At 37.5% G+C, this 18,235-nt stretch overlaps 2 protein-coding genes across 3 annotated transcripts; both read left to right on the top strand.

Annotated features, from left to right (window-relative positions):
• Positions 1–5,649: 5,649 nt before the first annotated feature.
• LOC112295274 (uncharacterized) lies at positions 5,650–11,515 on the top strand. Of its 2 annotated transcripts, none has more exons than XM_024546608.3 (10): positions 5,650–6,237; positions 6,897–7,061; positions 7,178–7,429; positions 7,759–7,933; positions 8,082–8,350; positions 8,648–8,716; positions 9,015–9,071; positions 9,396–9,448; positions 9,726–9,801; positions 10,021–11,515. In XM_024546608.3, the coding sequence occupies exons 1-10, from the start codon at positions 6,197–6,199 to the stop codon at positions 11,129–11,131; spliced, it is 2,268 nt and encodes a 755-aa protein (XP_024402376.1). In that variant the 5' UTR covers positions 5,650–6,196; the 3' UTR covers positions 11,132–11,515. The 2 variants fall into 2 exon arrangements, with proteins under 2 accessions (XP_024402376.1, XP_073396856.1); XM_073540755.2 differs by having other exon boundaries at positions 6,070–6,237; positions 6,986–7,061.
• A 1,075-nt stretch (positions 11,516–12,590) lies between these two features.
• Positions 12,591–13,833, top strand: LOC112295275 (uncharacterized). Its single transcript, XM_024546609.3, has 3 exons — positions 12,591–12,713; positions 12,901–13,375; positions 13,611–13,833. Exons 1-3 carry the CDS (start codon positions 12,644–12,646, stop codon positions 13,639–13,641), a joined length of 576 nt encoding a protein of 191 aa, XP_024402377.1. The 5' UTR covers positions 12,591–12,643; the 3' UTR covers positions 13,642–13,833.
• The last annotated feature ends 4,402 nt before the right edge of the window (positions 13,834–18,235 follow it).

The following is an 18,235-nucleotide window of genomic DNA, read 5'->3' as shown; positions in this document are numbered from 1 at the left end:
GAGAACAGGACAGCCTGAAACAGAATCGAACCCCGTAATCGGGACCACATTGAGTCGCCCGACCAATTCAGGTCCTATATTGGTAAAGATGCCCGTAGTAATCTGGATGTTCCCGTAATTGGGTCAAATTGGTCCTCGCGTCAGATTGGCCAAGACCCGTAGTAAGACCTGGATTTCCCGTAACTAGACTGCATTGGGTTGCCCCACCAATACAGGTCTCATATTGGGTAAGAGGACCCGGATTGGATTATCGAAATTGGATCCAATTGGCTCCTCGAACCCGTCGTGTGAATTGGTCCTTCTCTTCCTGCTGACTCCCGTTATTGGAATCGAACGGAGCATTCCAGTATGCCCCGGCTGACTGTAACGGAGTCACTGAACCTGACCACTCAGTATTTGTACTGGAGTTGGTCGATGCTCCCAATATTCGAGGTAACTGAATATTAATAAAATTCCCCTTTCTTTTTATTTTCACTGTATACTCGTGTTACAACACGACACCGTTACCTATTCTAGAACAACTATGGTCTTTTGTTTTTATGGATTTGATGAGGGATCTTTTAATCTCATGTTCTTATGACTCTATATTCATGATAGTAGATCATTTTACCAAGATGAAATATTTTGTACTATGTACAAAATCTATCACACGTAAAGAAACAGCTAAGCTTTTCATTGACAATATCTATCACTATTATGGATTACCAAAGGATATTATATCAGATGGGAGGACTCAATTTGTATCAAGATTTTGGAGAATCTTATTTAAGATTATAAAGATGGATATAAAGCTTTCTTTAGCTTATTCTCAAACTAATGGACAAACAGAATAGATAAATCAAGTTTTGGAGCACTATTTGAAAATGTACCATCAACTATCATCAAGATGAGTGGACAACTCTTTTACCATTGGCAGAGTTTGCATATAATAATTTAGTACATTCTTCCACTCAATAAATACCTTTCTTTGTCAATTATGGTTATCATCCACGTCTTGATACTTTTGATTTTTCAAAAGTTGATAATCTTATGATGAAAGATTTAGCAAATCGCTTGTTAGAGCTACATGCAAAAAAAAAGATACAATTAAAAGAAGCTTAAGAATGACAAAAAATCAATGCGGATGCCTATTGCAAGGAGTAACCACAATATAATATGAGTGAGAAGGTATGGTTAATTTATCATAATATCAAGACTTCTCGTCTTTGTGATAAATTAAATTATTGTACGTTGGGACCTTTTCCTATTTCTAAATAAATCAATCATGTTGCCTATCAATTACATCTACTGGAGTCTATGAAGATCCACCATATATTTCATGTGTCTCTTTTGCAGCCGTATAAGATAGTGAATATCTTGGAAAAAAGACAAATGCCACCTCCTCCGATAAAAGTGGATAATAATGAAGAGTTTGAGGTAGAAGAAGTCTTAGATTCAAGGTGGCGCTAAAATAGGTTGGAATATCTTGTTCATTAGCATGGATATGATAATAGTAAATGTACATGGGAGCCATCAAAGAATCTTACAAATGCAACAAAAAAAGTTGAAGTCTTTCATCAACGACATCCATCAAAACTAAGATGAAGAATAGCAAACCTTTGCTATAAAAGAAATGAGATCAAAAGAAAATAATATTCTACCTTCTATCTTTCATTGTAGCTTTTGTATATTTGTGATGAGATAGAATACCAACAACCAATAGATTCAATTCAAGAGCTTTCATTTGTGGACTTACTAGACAAGACATTGCGATTGTTACAACCTTCAAGATGACAAAATTGAGATGAAGATCCTCAAGAACAACATATCTTTCCTTGAATAGATGGCAAGATACAACATGTTTGATATCACGACCTTAGAAGAGACTCCCAATGTTTAGTGATTTTATTAGAGGTAGGAACAACTCCTGACGGTGTTCCAAATGTTTTATTTGAAAGAAGTTATGAAGGCCTCAAAAATGACCAAATAATAGAATGGTCTTCTCGTCCTAGTATGAGACACTAAAGATGGTTGAGAGGACCTATCAACCATCTTCAAAGAGAGCAAAGATCGGAGTATGTAGCAAATACAATTCACTGCATCTTTGACTTCTTCAACATATGAAGACCACTCCTCATCGAACTCGTCCCTAGAAGGGGGGGTAATGTCAAGGACATATATAATTACCTTAATAGTTACTTATATAATTAAGTAGAAGTAGATAAATATAGAATGATTTCATAAAGTCTTTTAGAAAAACTTCCTAGAAGCTTCATAGATGCGGTTTTAACTTTAGATGTATTAGAAACTTGGCCAAAAAGCTAACCATGTATTAGTAGCTTATAGAACAAGTTATCTCCATGTAGTAGCTTATAGAACAAGCCAACTACATGGTGCATATATAAATAACTTGCCTTGCAAGATAAGATATGTGGTTAGCAAAGTCAATACATGTTAGAGGTCTTATAGGACATCGCCATGTAGCTCTTAGTTAGATAGTATATATGGAGGTAAGAGTGAAGCTTTCTTCACTCTTGTCAATGCCTTTCTAGTCTTAGTCTTGTTTTAAGATTTTCTAATGTTCTTATTTTTGGCAATAGCCATTATAATTAATATTACATCATCTTTTGAGTGACTTTTTAGTTCTCTTTAATGATAGAAGAGTATATTGAGGATTCTGTTTCTTTGAGATTCATGTCCTTGATACTTTATCACCTTGAATTTCTTTCTTAAGACATAGGCATCTATCAATCTTAAGGTTTTTTCTTCACACATCTCACTTATTATATTTTCTTGGTCATCTCTTAGGTGTATATGCTTCCTCCCTTGATTGCTTTAGTTTTAATTCCAAACTGGTTGGCAATTTCAATTAAAATATAATTTTCTAAAAAGCCACAATCTACAAGTACTTGACATGGTTTTATTCATAGTTTACTCTTTTTTTTAGTTTTCCAAGGCCATACCATTTGTCTTTGAAATATAGTAACTATCTTCAATATTGGCCCTCAATGTCTTTATTGAAGAGCCTCGTTTTCTTCCTTTGATTCATTATCAACTTGGTGAATTTTGAGACTATGAATCCACCTTATCTTATTGATGCTTGAATTTTGACATTTAAAACAATCTCTAATCTGATGGCCTAGCTCTCGACAATAGAAATATAATTCCTTTTGTACCAATATTTGTCGTCTTTGTAGTGTCAATGATCCTTGTAGGGCAACAATCTCTATTAGCATTGATTGATGTGCTGTAGTATTAAATAGTGGCATAGGACTTTGTACTATAGGTCATACTCTACGATTTCTAAAATCCATACTATTGATTCTCTTTACAATCCGAATTACCTCTTTAAATGTTTGTAGATCCCTTAATTCCACGTCTTACTGGATCCCAAGTTTCAAACCTCATAGGAATCAATCCATCATCTCTGCCTCTAAAACATTACTAATTTGGAGACATAGGAACTTAAATCCATAGACATTAATCTTGCATCGACCTAGCTTGTATAAGATTTGCCAATTAAACACATACTATCTTCTCCACATTGATGGACCAAAATTGTTTCCTAAACTCCATCTCAAATTCCTTCCAATCACAAAATCAACCTTGACCTCCATAGCCTTGGACTTAATGTCACTACCAAATGATTGTTGTATCTTTCAAATAGCTGACAAAATATATAATTCCTTCAATGATATTTGTCTCAAATAGTTGGAGGTATTGTTGCATATTGAAGAGCCATTGACTTACATCTTTTTGTCTTGAAGTCCTAGAGTATGTACTAAGCTTATTCAATTTCAACTTAGCAGATGTTGACTCTCTTATCTTTGAGGCTTCTATTTACTCTTGCAAAGTAGTTATCTGGCCTAAAAAGTGTTCTATATGAGCCTCCATCTAAGATTGCTCTTCTATATCTCTCATACTGTAATTTTTCCAATGGACTTGACTATTGTAATATCATTTACAATTGACTTTTTAAGAATAGCTCATGGTAGCCTCAACACAATACCTAGTGTGACTATAACAACTAACCTTGGACTAAATGATGATTATTGATACACTACCAAAATTAAATAATCTAACACTCGCTTTAATACCAATGAAATAGGACCAAACTATCTCAAAAATCTAAGATCTTTCTAATTCACAATAGTATTAAGCTTCATCACAAAATAGGATGAAACAATCCAGAATAAAACTAAATAGAACTAAACAAAATAGTACGTGAAAGACAAAATTGAACAAATAAAAAAAAAACAAAGCTGAACTGAATAGAAAGATGGAAAATCAAATTTTCCTAAGAAAAAAGATCCAAAGCCATACCTAAGTAGATGCTCCAAAAGGCCTTGGCCAGTCTTATTTATATCTTGTCCTATGACCATGGACTTTCTAGAATATTCTTAGGTAGTGGACTCTACCTAAATAACTGCCTTAGACTCCTTTTATAGAAGATTCTATAATAGGTTCTACTTAGATAACCGCTCCAAGTCTTTTCTAGAAAGTTCCACGGTAGACCCTATTTAAATAATCGCCTTAAATTTTTTCTAGGATGTTCCATGGTGAATTCTACCTAGTCCACTAACTTAACTTCAATTTTAAAAACTTCCATATTTCTAACTATCTATATAATTATCTTATCTATACTTTGTTACAAGAGAGGATCTTAATCAACTAGAAGGAGGACATGAAAATGTATTAGTTGTATATTTATATTTGATTCAGATTACATAATTTATAATTAGTTTGTAGCATTTGATGTATTATGTGTAATAATCTTTTTTTATATAACAATTGTCATGTACTATGATATTATATACCAAATCTTGTCGAATATATGTAGTTTAGTTTATTTAGTAGTTTTTCATCTATTGAGATTGTTTTATTCATTGATTTTGTTAATGTCAACTAAAGTTTGGATACTTAGATAGAAAAAAAATCCTTGACTTGACATTTTTGTCAAGTCAAGTCTTATGAGTGATTTTGAAAGAGAAATAACTTATTATAAGGGTTTTCTTGGCTATGGTAATTTAGATATTTTAGTAAAGCTTTAGGATTTTCTCTATTTTCACATTTGTATTTTTGGATTCTCATTTGTGGTGTGAGAGATAGCTTCACTTAGTTTTGTATAGATTTCTAATCTATCCTTGAGAGTGTGTTGGTTGTGCATTTTTATTTGATTTAAATTACATACTTTGTGATTAGTTTGTAGTATTCTATATGTTGTGTATAACAATCTTTGTTTACATAACAAGAATAATTAATATAAAATGTAAACTAAATAAGAAGATTTTAAATTGAATAAATGATAACTTATCATTCTAATTTGTATAGTAAATAAAAAAAATAAAATTATGTAGAAAGATCTCGTAAATACAGTTGATTAACCTACAACTAATAATTTGAAGGTCACATTGAGAGGCACAAACGAACGTCGACCTCAATGGGGAACTTCGGCCCTCGCAACGAATATCATCCACGGAGCTCCACTTTCGAAGCCCCCCATTCATCTCAATCCGTCTCCCAAGACCGTGGCGCCATCTGGCAGACGACTACCGGTCGCTGAAAGAAACTTTTCTCCGACCGCGAGGAGGCGCCGGGTGCCGCGCGTGACCCAGGCACCTCCAAGCCCCCCCCCCCCCAATCCCCCCTTTTTTGTGGCTCTGCCTTGGAAAGCGGGATTCGTGGACTGGCACCTTGGTTTGCGCGCCCGACGCGAAAGCTGCACACTCCTCGCTCCATCACTACCACCACAACCAGCACCTTGGAGAAGAGCCTCGGATTGTGCACTTCACTCGAAAACATTCCCTCCCAATTGCGCACTCACCTGGGTTTCCCGGTGTTTTTCGTGAGGCGGTGATGCGTCGGTGATGAAGGGGTTTCGGGTTCGGTGGCTATGAATCTCAGGTGGGAGAGTGGCGTGTACGCTTGCAGAGGAATTTTGGTTTACGGTAGCGTTATTGGCATGAGAGGTTTGGAGAGGGGATGGATCCAGAGAGCTTTGTGTGCTTTCGTGTATTGCTAAACTGGTTTCGAGGGTAGGAGGTGATGGTGGTGGGTTGCGTTCGAGGAGGAGATTGGTGGGAATATTTTTGGCTAGCTTGGGCCGGTGATTGAAGACGTTGGTGAAAGTTTTGGGAGACGATTTTGGAGGCGAAGCAAGAGATCAAGTTTGTGGTGGCTAGGGTCAGGAAAGGGTAATGGTTGGTTGGAGGCAACGATGCAGCGGCTTGTCGACAATGTTTTAGGGAATGCGAAAGAGTGAGTGATTTGAGCTGGCGTGGGTTTATTTGATATTTTCCAACTTGTACTGAACAATTGTATTGCTGCGTTGGAAATCTCAAAGCAGCGGGGCTCTTGGATCTACAGGAACGTCAATGAGATGAATTTCAGCTCAATATTATAACCTGTATTACTTGCCGTTCGGCAAGCTTTTCAGAGTAGGGACGATGTTCGGTCGCTATTGTTTTGATCAGGGCAATTGTGAATGTCAAACGTGTGTTACACAGTTCTTAATGCTAGAGATGGCTGGGAGTAAGATCTTGTGACTGTTATTTATTCTCGTTAAAATATATGTTTTGTTATTTATGTAGTGTGTGTGGCTGTGTTGATTCTCTCAGTCCGGCATATTGCCCACAAGGTTTTATATCCTTTGCGTCGATTATGAAGATATCATCTATTATTGTTATCAATGTAAATATGATTTTCTGTATTTGGATCTGAACGCTGGATTTTGAGATTCTTTTTATCAAACAAAATGTTGGTTGAGAGTGTCGAATGGCGGTGATTTTGCGTGTTGAACCTCATACTCTCTAAATTTGGAGTTCTCCAGCTCATTTACGTGCACTGGATCAGGAAAATGTTACTGGTTGTTAAGAAAGTATGATTAGAAAGTGGTTAACTTTGAGATGCATCTGCAGATCAATAAAGACGTTCACACAAGAGTCTTTCCAGAACACAGTTAGAGCGATTAATGGAATTTCGGCATATATACTTGCTATTTTTCCAGGGAGAGGCCCTGCTTGGGATGGAATCCAGTCGCATTCTACATTTCGTCCCCCTCGCATGCCACGTTGGATGGAAGAGTAAGTTTTTGAAATCTGAGCTCAACCTGCTACAAGGTCGTTGACAAGCAGGTTTTACTTTTAATCTGCTATTTTAACCATGAGCTGATGGTTAGTCGATTTGTAAATTGTTGCAGAGGGGTCTCTTCGTTCAACACATTCTTAGCAGATTATGATACTGACAGCGAATCAAGTGATGAGTTTGAACATGAATTTGGTGTTGAAGATATCGACAGCACGGCACCACCTTCACCATCCTCAGAATGTTCCCATTTTTCTCGATCGGGAAGTTCAGGACGACGCAACCGGCGCAATAGGACTCTAGCGCAGCGTCTTCTTCTATGGATTCTATGGCCATTACGAATCCTTCTAGAGTTTTTCCGTCGTTGGTATGTTGAGTCTTCTATATTCTGATATTTTGCATCTTTCTTTGAAATCTTCTCGGTTGGAGATACTGTACTTAGATATTGGAAGTCGGTGGCTTTCTACATTACTAGTTTTCTAAGTCACCCATCTATGAACGCACAGCAAGATCATTGTAGTGCAAATAAAGTATGTTAATCGTTCGTGCCTACTGAAACAGTTCATCGGGAGCAAGAGTCAACTTCTTTTGATAAGCTTATGATTTTCTTCATTAAGAGGCCATAATCATTAATAGGGCTAGATGTTAAACCACTAATCGAATGAGATCATGGTTACACATGGGTTTGGGTGACAGGTGGTCAGGGAATCAGGGATCGAGGCGACTTCCGAATGTTCCAAAATCCCCGAGATCGAACTCAGGTGGTTTCAGGGACTTGGCTCGCCGTTTGAGTGACGGCGTGGAATTAAGTGGAATCAGAGAATTTCCAGCGCCCAAGTTTTCAGCTGATCGCAGACGTGGTATCATAGAGGTACATAATTGAGTTTATTCTTGTGAGAACTAAATTCCCGTAATGTTACTGGGTATATATTTAATTTTCAGGTTGAAGAGAATCTGACAGGATTTTTTCAAGCTTTTTTGTTCTGTCTATTTTTAAAATATATAATCACGTCTTGCAGGACTTGCAACTTGTTGTGGAGCTCCTGATCGAGCGAGTGTTTGAGGTAGTGCGTTCGTTAGTACATCACGTTCTATCACCATTTAAAACACTTAGAGAGTTTCTCTACTGGGCTTTCTTTCGTGATACGAGTTACAATGATGACACAGACCTCGCAGACATGGCCACTTTAGGTAACTCGGATCCCGATGCTCCAAAGCAGAAGCAGGTTCCACATCATCCTCTGAATACAGATAACCGCACATGTCAGGATATCATCACAAGTTTGGGGTTAGTTCTTGCTTTTTGTAAATGATCTTACACTCTAGTGCAGCTTACCTTCTAGTATCATTACAGAGTTCTTTTTTCCGTTATAGTACTTGCAATCTATCTTGATTGTTAGGTTTTTCTTGTTAGGTCTTCATGTTACTCAAGAGATACGTGATTTCAGTGTGATTTCCAATGAACCATACGTTTGCAATCAACTGCTATAGTAGTTTTTCATGATCTGCTAACACGGCTGCTCTCGTTATCGTGTGTCCTATGATCTACAGTGAGGTGAGCTTATCTGTTTTTTACATGCCTCAGGTATCCATACGAAGCATATCGTGTGACTACAGAGGATGGTCATATACTCCTCCTTGAAAGGATACCCAGGTCAGCCATCTCATTCGAGATACTTAGGACCTCTTGTTCAGCTTTGCGGTTGAGTTATGTCTGTCTTGGGAGTCATCGTCATCATCCTTCTGTGATGGAATTTGGTTAGAATGATTGCAGTTTTGGTTTTAATGCAATGAATATATCATCAATTTTATATCTTACAAGGAATATATGTACACATCTTTGTAATTATTCTTATTGTGCAATGAACTATTTGAGTTGCTTCATGTATTCTTATGAAAGCTCATAAAGAGATAACTATAATTCTTGCATAATGTATTACTGTTCCTTGTAGGCGAGAATCAAGGAAGGTTGTATTTCTACAGCATGGAGTTCTAGATTCTTCAATTAGGTTAGCTAAATCTTTATCTTTCGTTATATTTTATGGATCTACATGTGCCCTGCAACTAGATGAGTGCCTTTTCTTGTCGTTGTTGGAGTAAAGGATCATGAATTTAGATAGGATTGTACTCTTTGGACTGAATTGGACCTTATTTCATGGCTCATAGTCTCAGAAATCTTTCGGGAATTACTTTTCTTAGATGCAGTAAGTTCAGTAAGCTCAGAAAGTTTAAGTCTTGTTTTGCAGAACAATGTTTAGTCCGCAGCTTTTCTAGTACTGAATGGTGAGTTTTGGAATGTTGTCTACCTTACTTTTTGAATTATTTGATGACAGCTGGGTTTCTAATGGAGTCGTTGGATCTCAAGCCTTTGCAGCTTTTGACCAAGGTAATATATGCGGGTGTTTATGTATGAAAGTTGTTCCTTCTCTTTTGTTAGCTCTCCAGTCGCTGAAAGGTCTGAAATTTGTGACATCAATCATCCAACTTGGAAAGCTAACTTGCTTCAGACCTCTAATTGTGACTCCAGTGAACATTGCAGTTGTAGATCGCAGTAGGGAGGGTATTGTGCAATTGAACTTTGGCTAGCCAACTTTGGCATCCTTCCATTGCCAAGTTGGTACCCATCGTTTGTGATGTACAACTAACCTATCACTTCTATGCAGGTTATGATGTATACTTGGGCAATCTGCGGGGTTTGGCGGCAAGAGAACACGCGAACAAACATATCTCACCTCAGAAGTATGTTCTTCTCTCTTTCCATATTTCAATGTCTCCTATGCTGGATGATAAATTGTTGAACTGGATCACTAAATTCTGCGAGTACTACACTCCTAATGAGTGATCATGAGCGCAGCTATGAATTCTGTGCATCTCAGGCTCACAAAGCAGGTAAGTGAAGAATTGTTTTTGTTGTTTGTATATTGTATATTGTTTGTAAGCGTTGTGTTGTAACTGTAGATACTGGGATTTTACTGTGAACGAGCATGGCATAGAAGACATTCCAGCTATGATAACCAAGATACACGAACTCAAAATGTTGGAGTTACGAGGTCCAGTACATTCAGAGATTGAGTATGGTGAAATTTCTCAATCTGTGAAATATGATTCCAAGAATTTTCCTTACACGCTGTGTGGGATAGCACACAGCTTGGGCGGTGCTGCAATGTTGATATATGTTGTGACGAGATGCCTAGCAAAGAGGCCCCACTATCTTTCAGGACTTATCCTTCTATCTCCAGCTGGGTTTCATGAGGATGCTCCTTTTTCTCTTAAAGTGTTACAGTTTATCATCCCGCTTTTAGCTCCTGTCCTTAATCTTCTCATGCCTGGCATATATATACCCACTAGATTCTTTCGAGCGCTATTCAACAAGTTATCTAGAGACTTCCAAAATTATCCTGCGGTTGGAGGTCTAGTCCAAGCTGTACTTAGCTACGTCATTGGAGGAGATAGCTCTAATTGGGTCGGAGCAATCGGTGTGTCGCACTACAACATGAATAATATGCCTGGGGTATCGGTTCGAGTTGCTGTCCATTTATCACAGATGATGCGAGCTAAACGATTCATCATGTACAATTTTGGAAGCAAAGAGTTGAATTTTGAGGCCTATGGCAGTCCGTACCCGCTGGACATTGCGGCGAACTATAATGTGATTGATATTCCTGTGGATTTAGTAGGAGGCCAGAGGGATAAGCTTATTCCACCAAGTATGGTCAGAAAACACTACGAAGCTTTGAAAAGTGGGGGTTGTCAAGCATCATATGCGGAGTTTGGGTTCGCTCATCTGGATTTCACTTTTGCTAATCGGGAAGAGCTTATGGCCTATGTCTCGTCTCGTTTATCACTTGTGGATCCTGTTCCTGGAAAAATCATCGAGCCTCTTGAAGAAACACAAAGTTCAAAGAAGCTGACTGGGGCGCTTTCTCGCAAGTCCTTCAGACAGAGACGTAATTTCAAATCCTCCAACAGCGATTCCACGAACAATCAAAATGTGTTGGTGCAGGAAACTAGGATTGCGGAAGAGCTGCTTGAATCGAGGCCACTTGCATCGAAGCCGAAATCGACATGAAGTATTTATTTTCTGAATTTCACTCGTCAGGTGTCAGATGCACGTTTCACCTTTCCTGTAAAACTTGATCACTATTTTATGTCTCATCAATGAGAAAACTGTAAGTATTTGACCTTAAGGGGAAATGTCCAAGTAGCCGGTTTTCAATTTGTGTAGATTTCATCAGAGCTGAGTTTATTGAACCGGTATGAGGATTTGTAGAGATGACGCAGTGCTGAGCAACAGTGGGGACTCTCAATGTAACATGATTTTAAAATTCCGAGCTGCTCACCTAAATAGATAGTAGGAAGTTTGACCAAGGTCGCTGTCAACTTCGTGTTCATTCTTTTCTGATGCAAACATGTCCTAAATGGATTTCTGGCAATACATGTAACCATGACCTGATATCGTATAGTCACCTCTACGTGTATTGTTATTTGTGATATTTTAGTCGTATTGTCCAAGACGTGATAACGTAGCAGAAGGACCATTTTCGGACAACCCAGTTGAGCCAACTGTGCTAATCAACTGTACAAATCCATCCGACCGGTTGTCCTGTCGGATACTTATAGTCTACCAACGAGTTCGGCACGCTGAGGCATCACTGACAGGTGTGAAAGCTGGTTAGAACATTGCGGCTGGATCAGCATTAAGCGCATCCCTCCAAATTTATGTCAGGAGAACCTAAGCAGTGAGTTCGAAGCTTGTTGGGTAAACGACTGCACCAATTCGAAACGAGCGACCACTGTCGTCAACGACACAGCAACTTTTGGACCTCTGAATTTGTTGCATTAAAAATGTGTGCGAGTGTTCATGCCCATGAAGTAGAGCACTTTTGATATAATCCCAGCTTACCCAGAAGGCCGCACCGCCAACCTGAGTGAAATGCGCAGAAATTCAAGCCTTCTCAAGAAATGGGACAAATTCTTCTGAAGACACCTGCTTGGCTTAAGAGTTCATTAAGTAATTAAATGGAACTTTACAAAACCATGCTGTGATTTATTCTATTAGTGCATCGGATGCTCTCCATTTTTGTGTTAAGAAAAATTAAAAAGAACAAAAGCTTCGAAATCCTTGACGATAAGCTATTGCGCACTTACGCAAGTCGATGCATGTGACTAACTATGAGCCTGTGTATGCGTGAGTGCCTATGTCATCCTAGTATACACGAGATCCGCAAGTTGATCGAAATTTGTCTCTTCGATGAACATCTGTCGAAGACTTCTAGAAGAGTTTTCTGTCCGGGCGAAGTCAATACATGTGTCGTGATAGGGCAATCTATTTCGGAGAACCCGACATTCACACTCACGAATGACCAATGACCGGTTACGCTGGATTGCTAGCGTTTTCATCATCAATTGTCACGTAGTGTAACTTTAGCACATCGAAAGGATCCACTTGAAGGACACTTTATTAAGCTTGTCCTCTGCTTTCCAATATTCATCGCAGGCTGTTCCCATCGTCTCTCACTGAGTCCAGTAGATATTCGTATACTTTTGCTTCTCGTTGGAGGCAGCTGGAACGCACACCAAGATGGGGCCCTTTCAGCAATGGCAACCCGCGGTGCTCTTAGTAGCTGCTACTCTAGCAGTGCTCTTCATAGGTAATTCGTGAGTCAGTGTCCCTATTAATATTTGGCTGCATTACTCTATGCGATTCTTGGAGTGTACCGAAGCGTTCGAAAACTAATCCCAGCGAGCTATTTCAGAAATCGGGCATTGTGGAATGTGGTATGAGGTATTTTTTTAGTGGAGAAAACTATTGACATGATCTCTGGTCCCTCAACTCAGGTTCGGCTACTGCAAACGGTGGTAGTGGCAGTTGTGCTGGGGTCATTTGTCCTCGGCCTGCGAATGGATACAGCACATGCAAGTATGGAGAGTGCTCTTGTTCTTGCTATGAAGGATTCGGCGACTGCAACGGCAAATATTACGATGGCTGTGAGACCGACTTGGAGACTGTGGAGAATTGCGGCAAATGTGGTGTAGAATGCAAACCAAAATATTATGAAATCGCGTCGTGCGAACACGGCAAGTGCGTGTACTTGGACAAATGTGCCGTGATCAGGTGCGGGAAGTATCCAAACTCCAGCTCTAAGTGCTACAAAGGCAAGTGCGAAATTACGTGCAACCCCGGATACGCTGACTGCAACAAGGATATCGAGGATGGTTGTGAGGTGTGTCTGTATTCAGATGTCAAAAACTGTGGAGAATGTGACAATGAATGCAAAGTCTACAAGAAGTATGGAGGCAAACCCGTTTGCAGGTATTCCACGCCAACAATTGTTACATTCTGTGTTGAGATTTTATCCATGCTTCATGCTTCTAGGTCGTTCTCTTGTTTTTCAATCAGTCGTCATATGTATGATTTTGCTCTACTAGTGTGCTTGTAGAAAACCCAATTCAGTTAGTTTTATGGGTGATCTACCTATTTAATTTCCTCTGTGTTTACTTTAATCGAGAACTAACGTGTGGGTTGAATGTGTTGATATGAATGACAGAGAGGGCAAGTGCGTTCATGGAAAGTACTAGGGGACATTCTTCCCACCTAACTGGATGTCGGTACTAAGTGATCGCCACTATAGCAGTCATAAAACTTTAGCTGCATTTTTTTCAAAGACCAGAACACTCTAACAAGAGCGTGGATATAAAGTACATGCATCGTACTTGTTTGACGTATGTTTTAACAAAGCTCTTAATAAAGTGAAGACCATCCTATTGCAATTCCTCATTGCAATTCCTCATTGCATTTCATATATATGTACCTCAGACCACTTTTTCAGACTTCGAACACGTGTATGAGTCGGCAAAGTCCTGCTCAACATCAATGCAGCTATTTAGCTCTTAATTACATACTGGAAAGATCAATTCTACACGGCGTTGTACTCATGAATCTCCATCTTGTACATTTCCACCAGCATTGTGCAGCTTTCTCTTCGATCTCCATCATAGTAAACACTCAATGTGCTATTGGTTGAGGAATGTTTGGCCATGTTGATAGACAGAGATCTCGAGAATTTTCCCTGCTTGAGCGAAGAGGCTGGTGAGCAATGGGTCATGGTTAGAGGTTTCCAATTGGGACAAAGTGGTATCCAGTGAGTGCAGACTCTGTCAACTTCACTGCTTAATTACCACAACACCACATCAATTCACTAGACAACACTTACGGAAGGCGTTGCCTGATGGGGAGTCTGTGGGCTTGTTTTGCTAAATGAACTGTCGTCACCATGAATGCTATCACGATCTATACACAAGGCGATGTACTTTCGCTACTAAATTTTTCATTGGCTACTTGGTAAAATCTTCACCATAAAGGCTTTGCATCACTGATTAAGTCAATCAATCATATGCCAAGACACACATGTAACGAACACCCCTGATTGACGCTTGTGCAAAAAGACATTTGCTTAAATTATATATTACTACCGTCCCTGTTTAAATCTCACATCAACGCTCAACCGGGTGAATGATGTCAATCAGAGAGAAAATCGCTCTTGCATGGGTTTGAATCTTCGATTCAGGACAGTTATGTGGTACAGACAGGCAACGTGAGAATAACAGTCTGGTTGCTTTTGGGGCCGTCCTATCCAAAGTTCTGATGCTCAGGGAGGCCCCAAAAGAAGATCTCATAGTCAGATCTTCTTTTAGGGCCTTCGTAAATAAAGATCTGATGGAAAACAGAGATCATGCCACAAAGACGGAAAGTTAAGTCTAACCATTAGTTATAATTACTTCGTAGGCGTCATGGAGTTGAATTTAAAATATTGATTTTTAAAGAGAATATTATATAATTATTGTAACAGGTTTTTGTCGTAACGGGTTTTTTTCACATTGAAAATAGGTGTAAAGATCCCAGAAAGGTGAACTTAATTGGCTCAGTTTAAACTTCAAAAACTAAAAGTCACAAGCAGCATCTGTACTTCTTGAAGGTCACTGAACTTGGAGCGCGTTACATGTGTCACATATTCTTGTACTGACAAGAGGATAAATATAGCCCTGAAATCCAGATTGGTCCAAGAGAATATGCTCATTGAGTAAAACACTACGATGGCTGTGCGCTTCACCCAACCAATAAGAGAAACAGTGGCCAGTAAGATAAAGTCCAAAAACCCAGATCTTACGCTGGAGCAAACCAGCATCCTGAACACGCCCTTGTCTTCGAATCCGACAAGATCAGTGCAATGTTCCTTAACTCCACGTGAACCTTGCGAAGCCAGAATCATCCAGTCCTGACCCTAACCCACCTGGTTAACGGTTCTGTAAAATTGAAAACCACACCACTTACCACTCATGCCAGGAAACCCGCTGCTAGTGCAAGAAAATGCAAGTGACGGTGTTACCTCCGACAGGTCCATGGTTCTCCGAAGCCGCATCACACAACTAAATCCGAGAACTGATGGGACCGCCAATTCTATAGGCATCGGCACCCTGCAGAATGGCCCACCAGTCATGTGGCAGGCTGTGCGACTCAGCGTAATGTCGACGAATGGTAGTGTGGTCAGATCGGAGACTGGTCCACAATCTGGAGATGGCGAGATGATCATAAAAGAACACACCATAGTTTTCATTCAAGCAACGAAATGCAATTCTCCACCCTTAGTGCTGGATTTCTATCTCACTGAAGCTTCGCAAGCAAGCACACTGCGGCGCGGTGCACTTTTGGACATGGAGGAGAGTGAACTATGCAGCATTTTTTCCATGAAGGACTATGTTTCTCAAAAGGTTTTTTTCTTTTTTCTTTTTTCTTTTCTCGAAAGAATGTTGTCATTTAGGTCTAGGCATGTTGTTGGACCAAAACAAGGCATAAACTGTGTTGCGAAGCATTTAAGCTCCACAACAGAAGGGTGTAAAAGAAACAATCCCTTCATTGCTCTCGGAAGAGGATCTCTTCTCTCTGCCAATTACAAGTGAATTGGTGGTTAAATTAGGCCTTCCTTAGGATCCCTATCTATACTGTTGGTGGAAAGTTTTCTCTAGAACCCTGTACCCTAAACCTTTTAGATGACAAAAGCAAGTAACATTGCAAATCCATGAGAAATCATGATGCAGGGCGCCAAAGATGAAGCGGTTGTGTGCCCAATAGGCTGGTTCAATTGAAAAGAGGAACCTCTTCTGTGTGTGTGTTTTTAATTGTGTCTAAAATTTATATTTGAAAGGAAGTTTACACAATGCAGTTATCTTTGATGGTTGACAGTTTTACAAACAAATTCTAGCAATGGGCAATGCAGAATTATTCTTTTAATGCATATGTTAAATGAGTTCTAATGTTGAGAAATGTAAAAAATTTCACCAGTTGATTCTTTTTGTACATTGTACATTGTATGTTGTACATTTGATATTACTAAATAATTTTTTAAAAAAAAATTGATTGTAATATTGTATAGTTGTGTGCTATGAATATTTGCATTTAATATTAGATATTAATAAGAAGAATAAAATAAAGTGAATCTTTAAAATAGAAAGGTATTAAAATAACTATAGCCAAATACAAAAAAACTAAAGAATCTTAAATCAAAATTGCAGTAAAAGAATAGCATTGATGAGTCCAAGAATGACTTCAATCTTGCTTCTATGTATACTAGTTCACAAAAAGACGATATAGAAGGCTCTAAAAGACTACAAGATGAATGGTCAAATGCCAATGTTATATAACTCTGCTATTCTAGTTCTTTAGAAATATCAATTTTTTAGAAAAGCTTCTACATTCACATGACACACTTATTAATCCAATCTACATCTAAAAAACTTCATTAATATTTCTTGAAGAAGATTTTGTTTATCTAATCTATATTTATAATTTGACTTATTTCTACTTATTTAAATGATATAAGTATTATTAATAATAATTTTTTTTTGAAATTCATTATAAAAGATTCATCAATTTTTTTTTAAATTAATTCTATAAAAAATTAAATAAATATTTTTAATATTTTTAAATATATATTTTTTATTTTTAAATTCTTAAATTTTTCCAAAAATCAAAAGATAAGAGTGTTTATTTAACAAAAACCTTATAAATGATTTTTATAACTATATAAGTCTAAAATTATCTTATACTATATTTGTTATTTTTTTGATCAAAATATACATAATAAATTATTATTTTCATATACAAATATTTTCTAATACATATACATATAAATTTTTACTATGTATCAACTTCTACCTTATTTTTAATTATTATTTAAAATATAAATACTAGCAACTAAATTACATTGTATTTATGTCATTTTTGTTATTTTTTAGTCTTAGTTGCAATACTTGCAACCAAATTAATTATTTTCTATAATTTATTCCAATGATACCATCTTCTATAAATAATTTTTTTATAATCAATGAATTCTTCATACATCTTTGTTTATTTTTCTTTAAAAAATAATATATTATTACAATCAAGTACTTAGATTAAGTATTAAAAATCTTTCATACCAAAAGAATATACAATCATGATTAATTACATGATTGGTTATAGTATTTGGTTGAAAATAATTTAATGGACTTTAAATTCCACAAATCAAATGAATTGAGGTTGTCCAATTCATTTGGTAATATTGTCAAGCTTTTGCATCTTTTCAATTTAAAAATAATCAAGGATGTGAGGTTATCTAATTCATTTGGTAATGATGTCAAGCTTAAAAATTGACTTATATTAAAGATAGCCAAATATGTGAAGTTACCTAATTCATTTGGCAATGATGTTAAGTTGTTTGCACCCATTTAATTTAAAGGTAGACAAAGATGTGACATTACTAAATTTATTTGGTAATAATATCAAGCTTTAGCACCCCTCTATATCAAAGTGAGTCAAAGATGTGAGGTTGTCTAATTCACTTGGCAATGATTTCAAGCTTAAATACTAGCTTATATTAAAGATAGTAAAAAATGTGAGGTTGCTTAATTCATTCCACAATGATGTTAAGCTCGAGTACTAGCTGATGTCAAAGGTAGTCATAGATGTAAGATTGCCCAATTCATTTGGAAATAATGTCAAGTTTGAATACCTTCTAATGTTAAGATTTTTTAAAGCAAGAAGACTTTTTATTGATGTTGGAAATAATCTTAATCTATTACAATCTTTTAAATTAAGTATCTTCAAAAAAAATATATACTCCAATTCATTTGGTAG

The sequence above is a fragment of the Physcomitrium patens genome, chromosome 18, assembly GCF_059467195.1.
Source record: "Physcomitrium patens ecotype Gransden chromosome 18, ASM5946719v1, whole genome shotgun sequence".
NCBI lineage: Eukaryota > Viridiplantae > Streptophyta > Bryopsida > Funariales > Funariaceae > Physcomitrium > Physcomitrium patens.
Note: the sequence above shows the minus strand (reverse complement) of the source record. Positions and strands in the feature narration are given on the sequence as shown.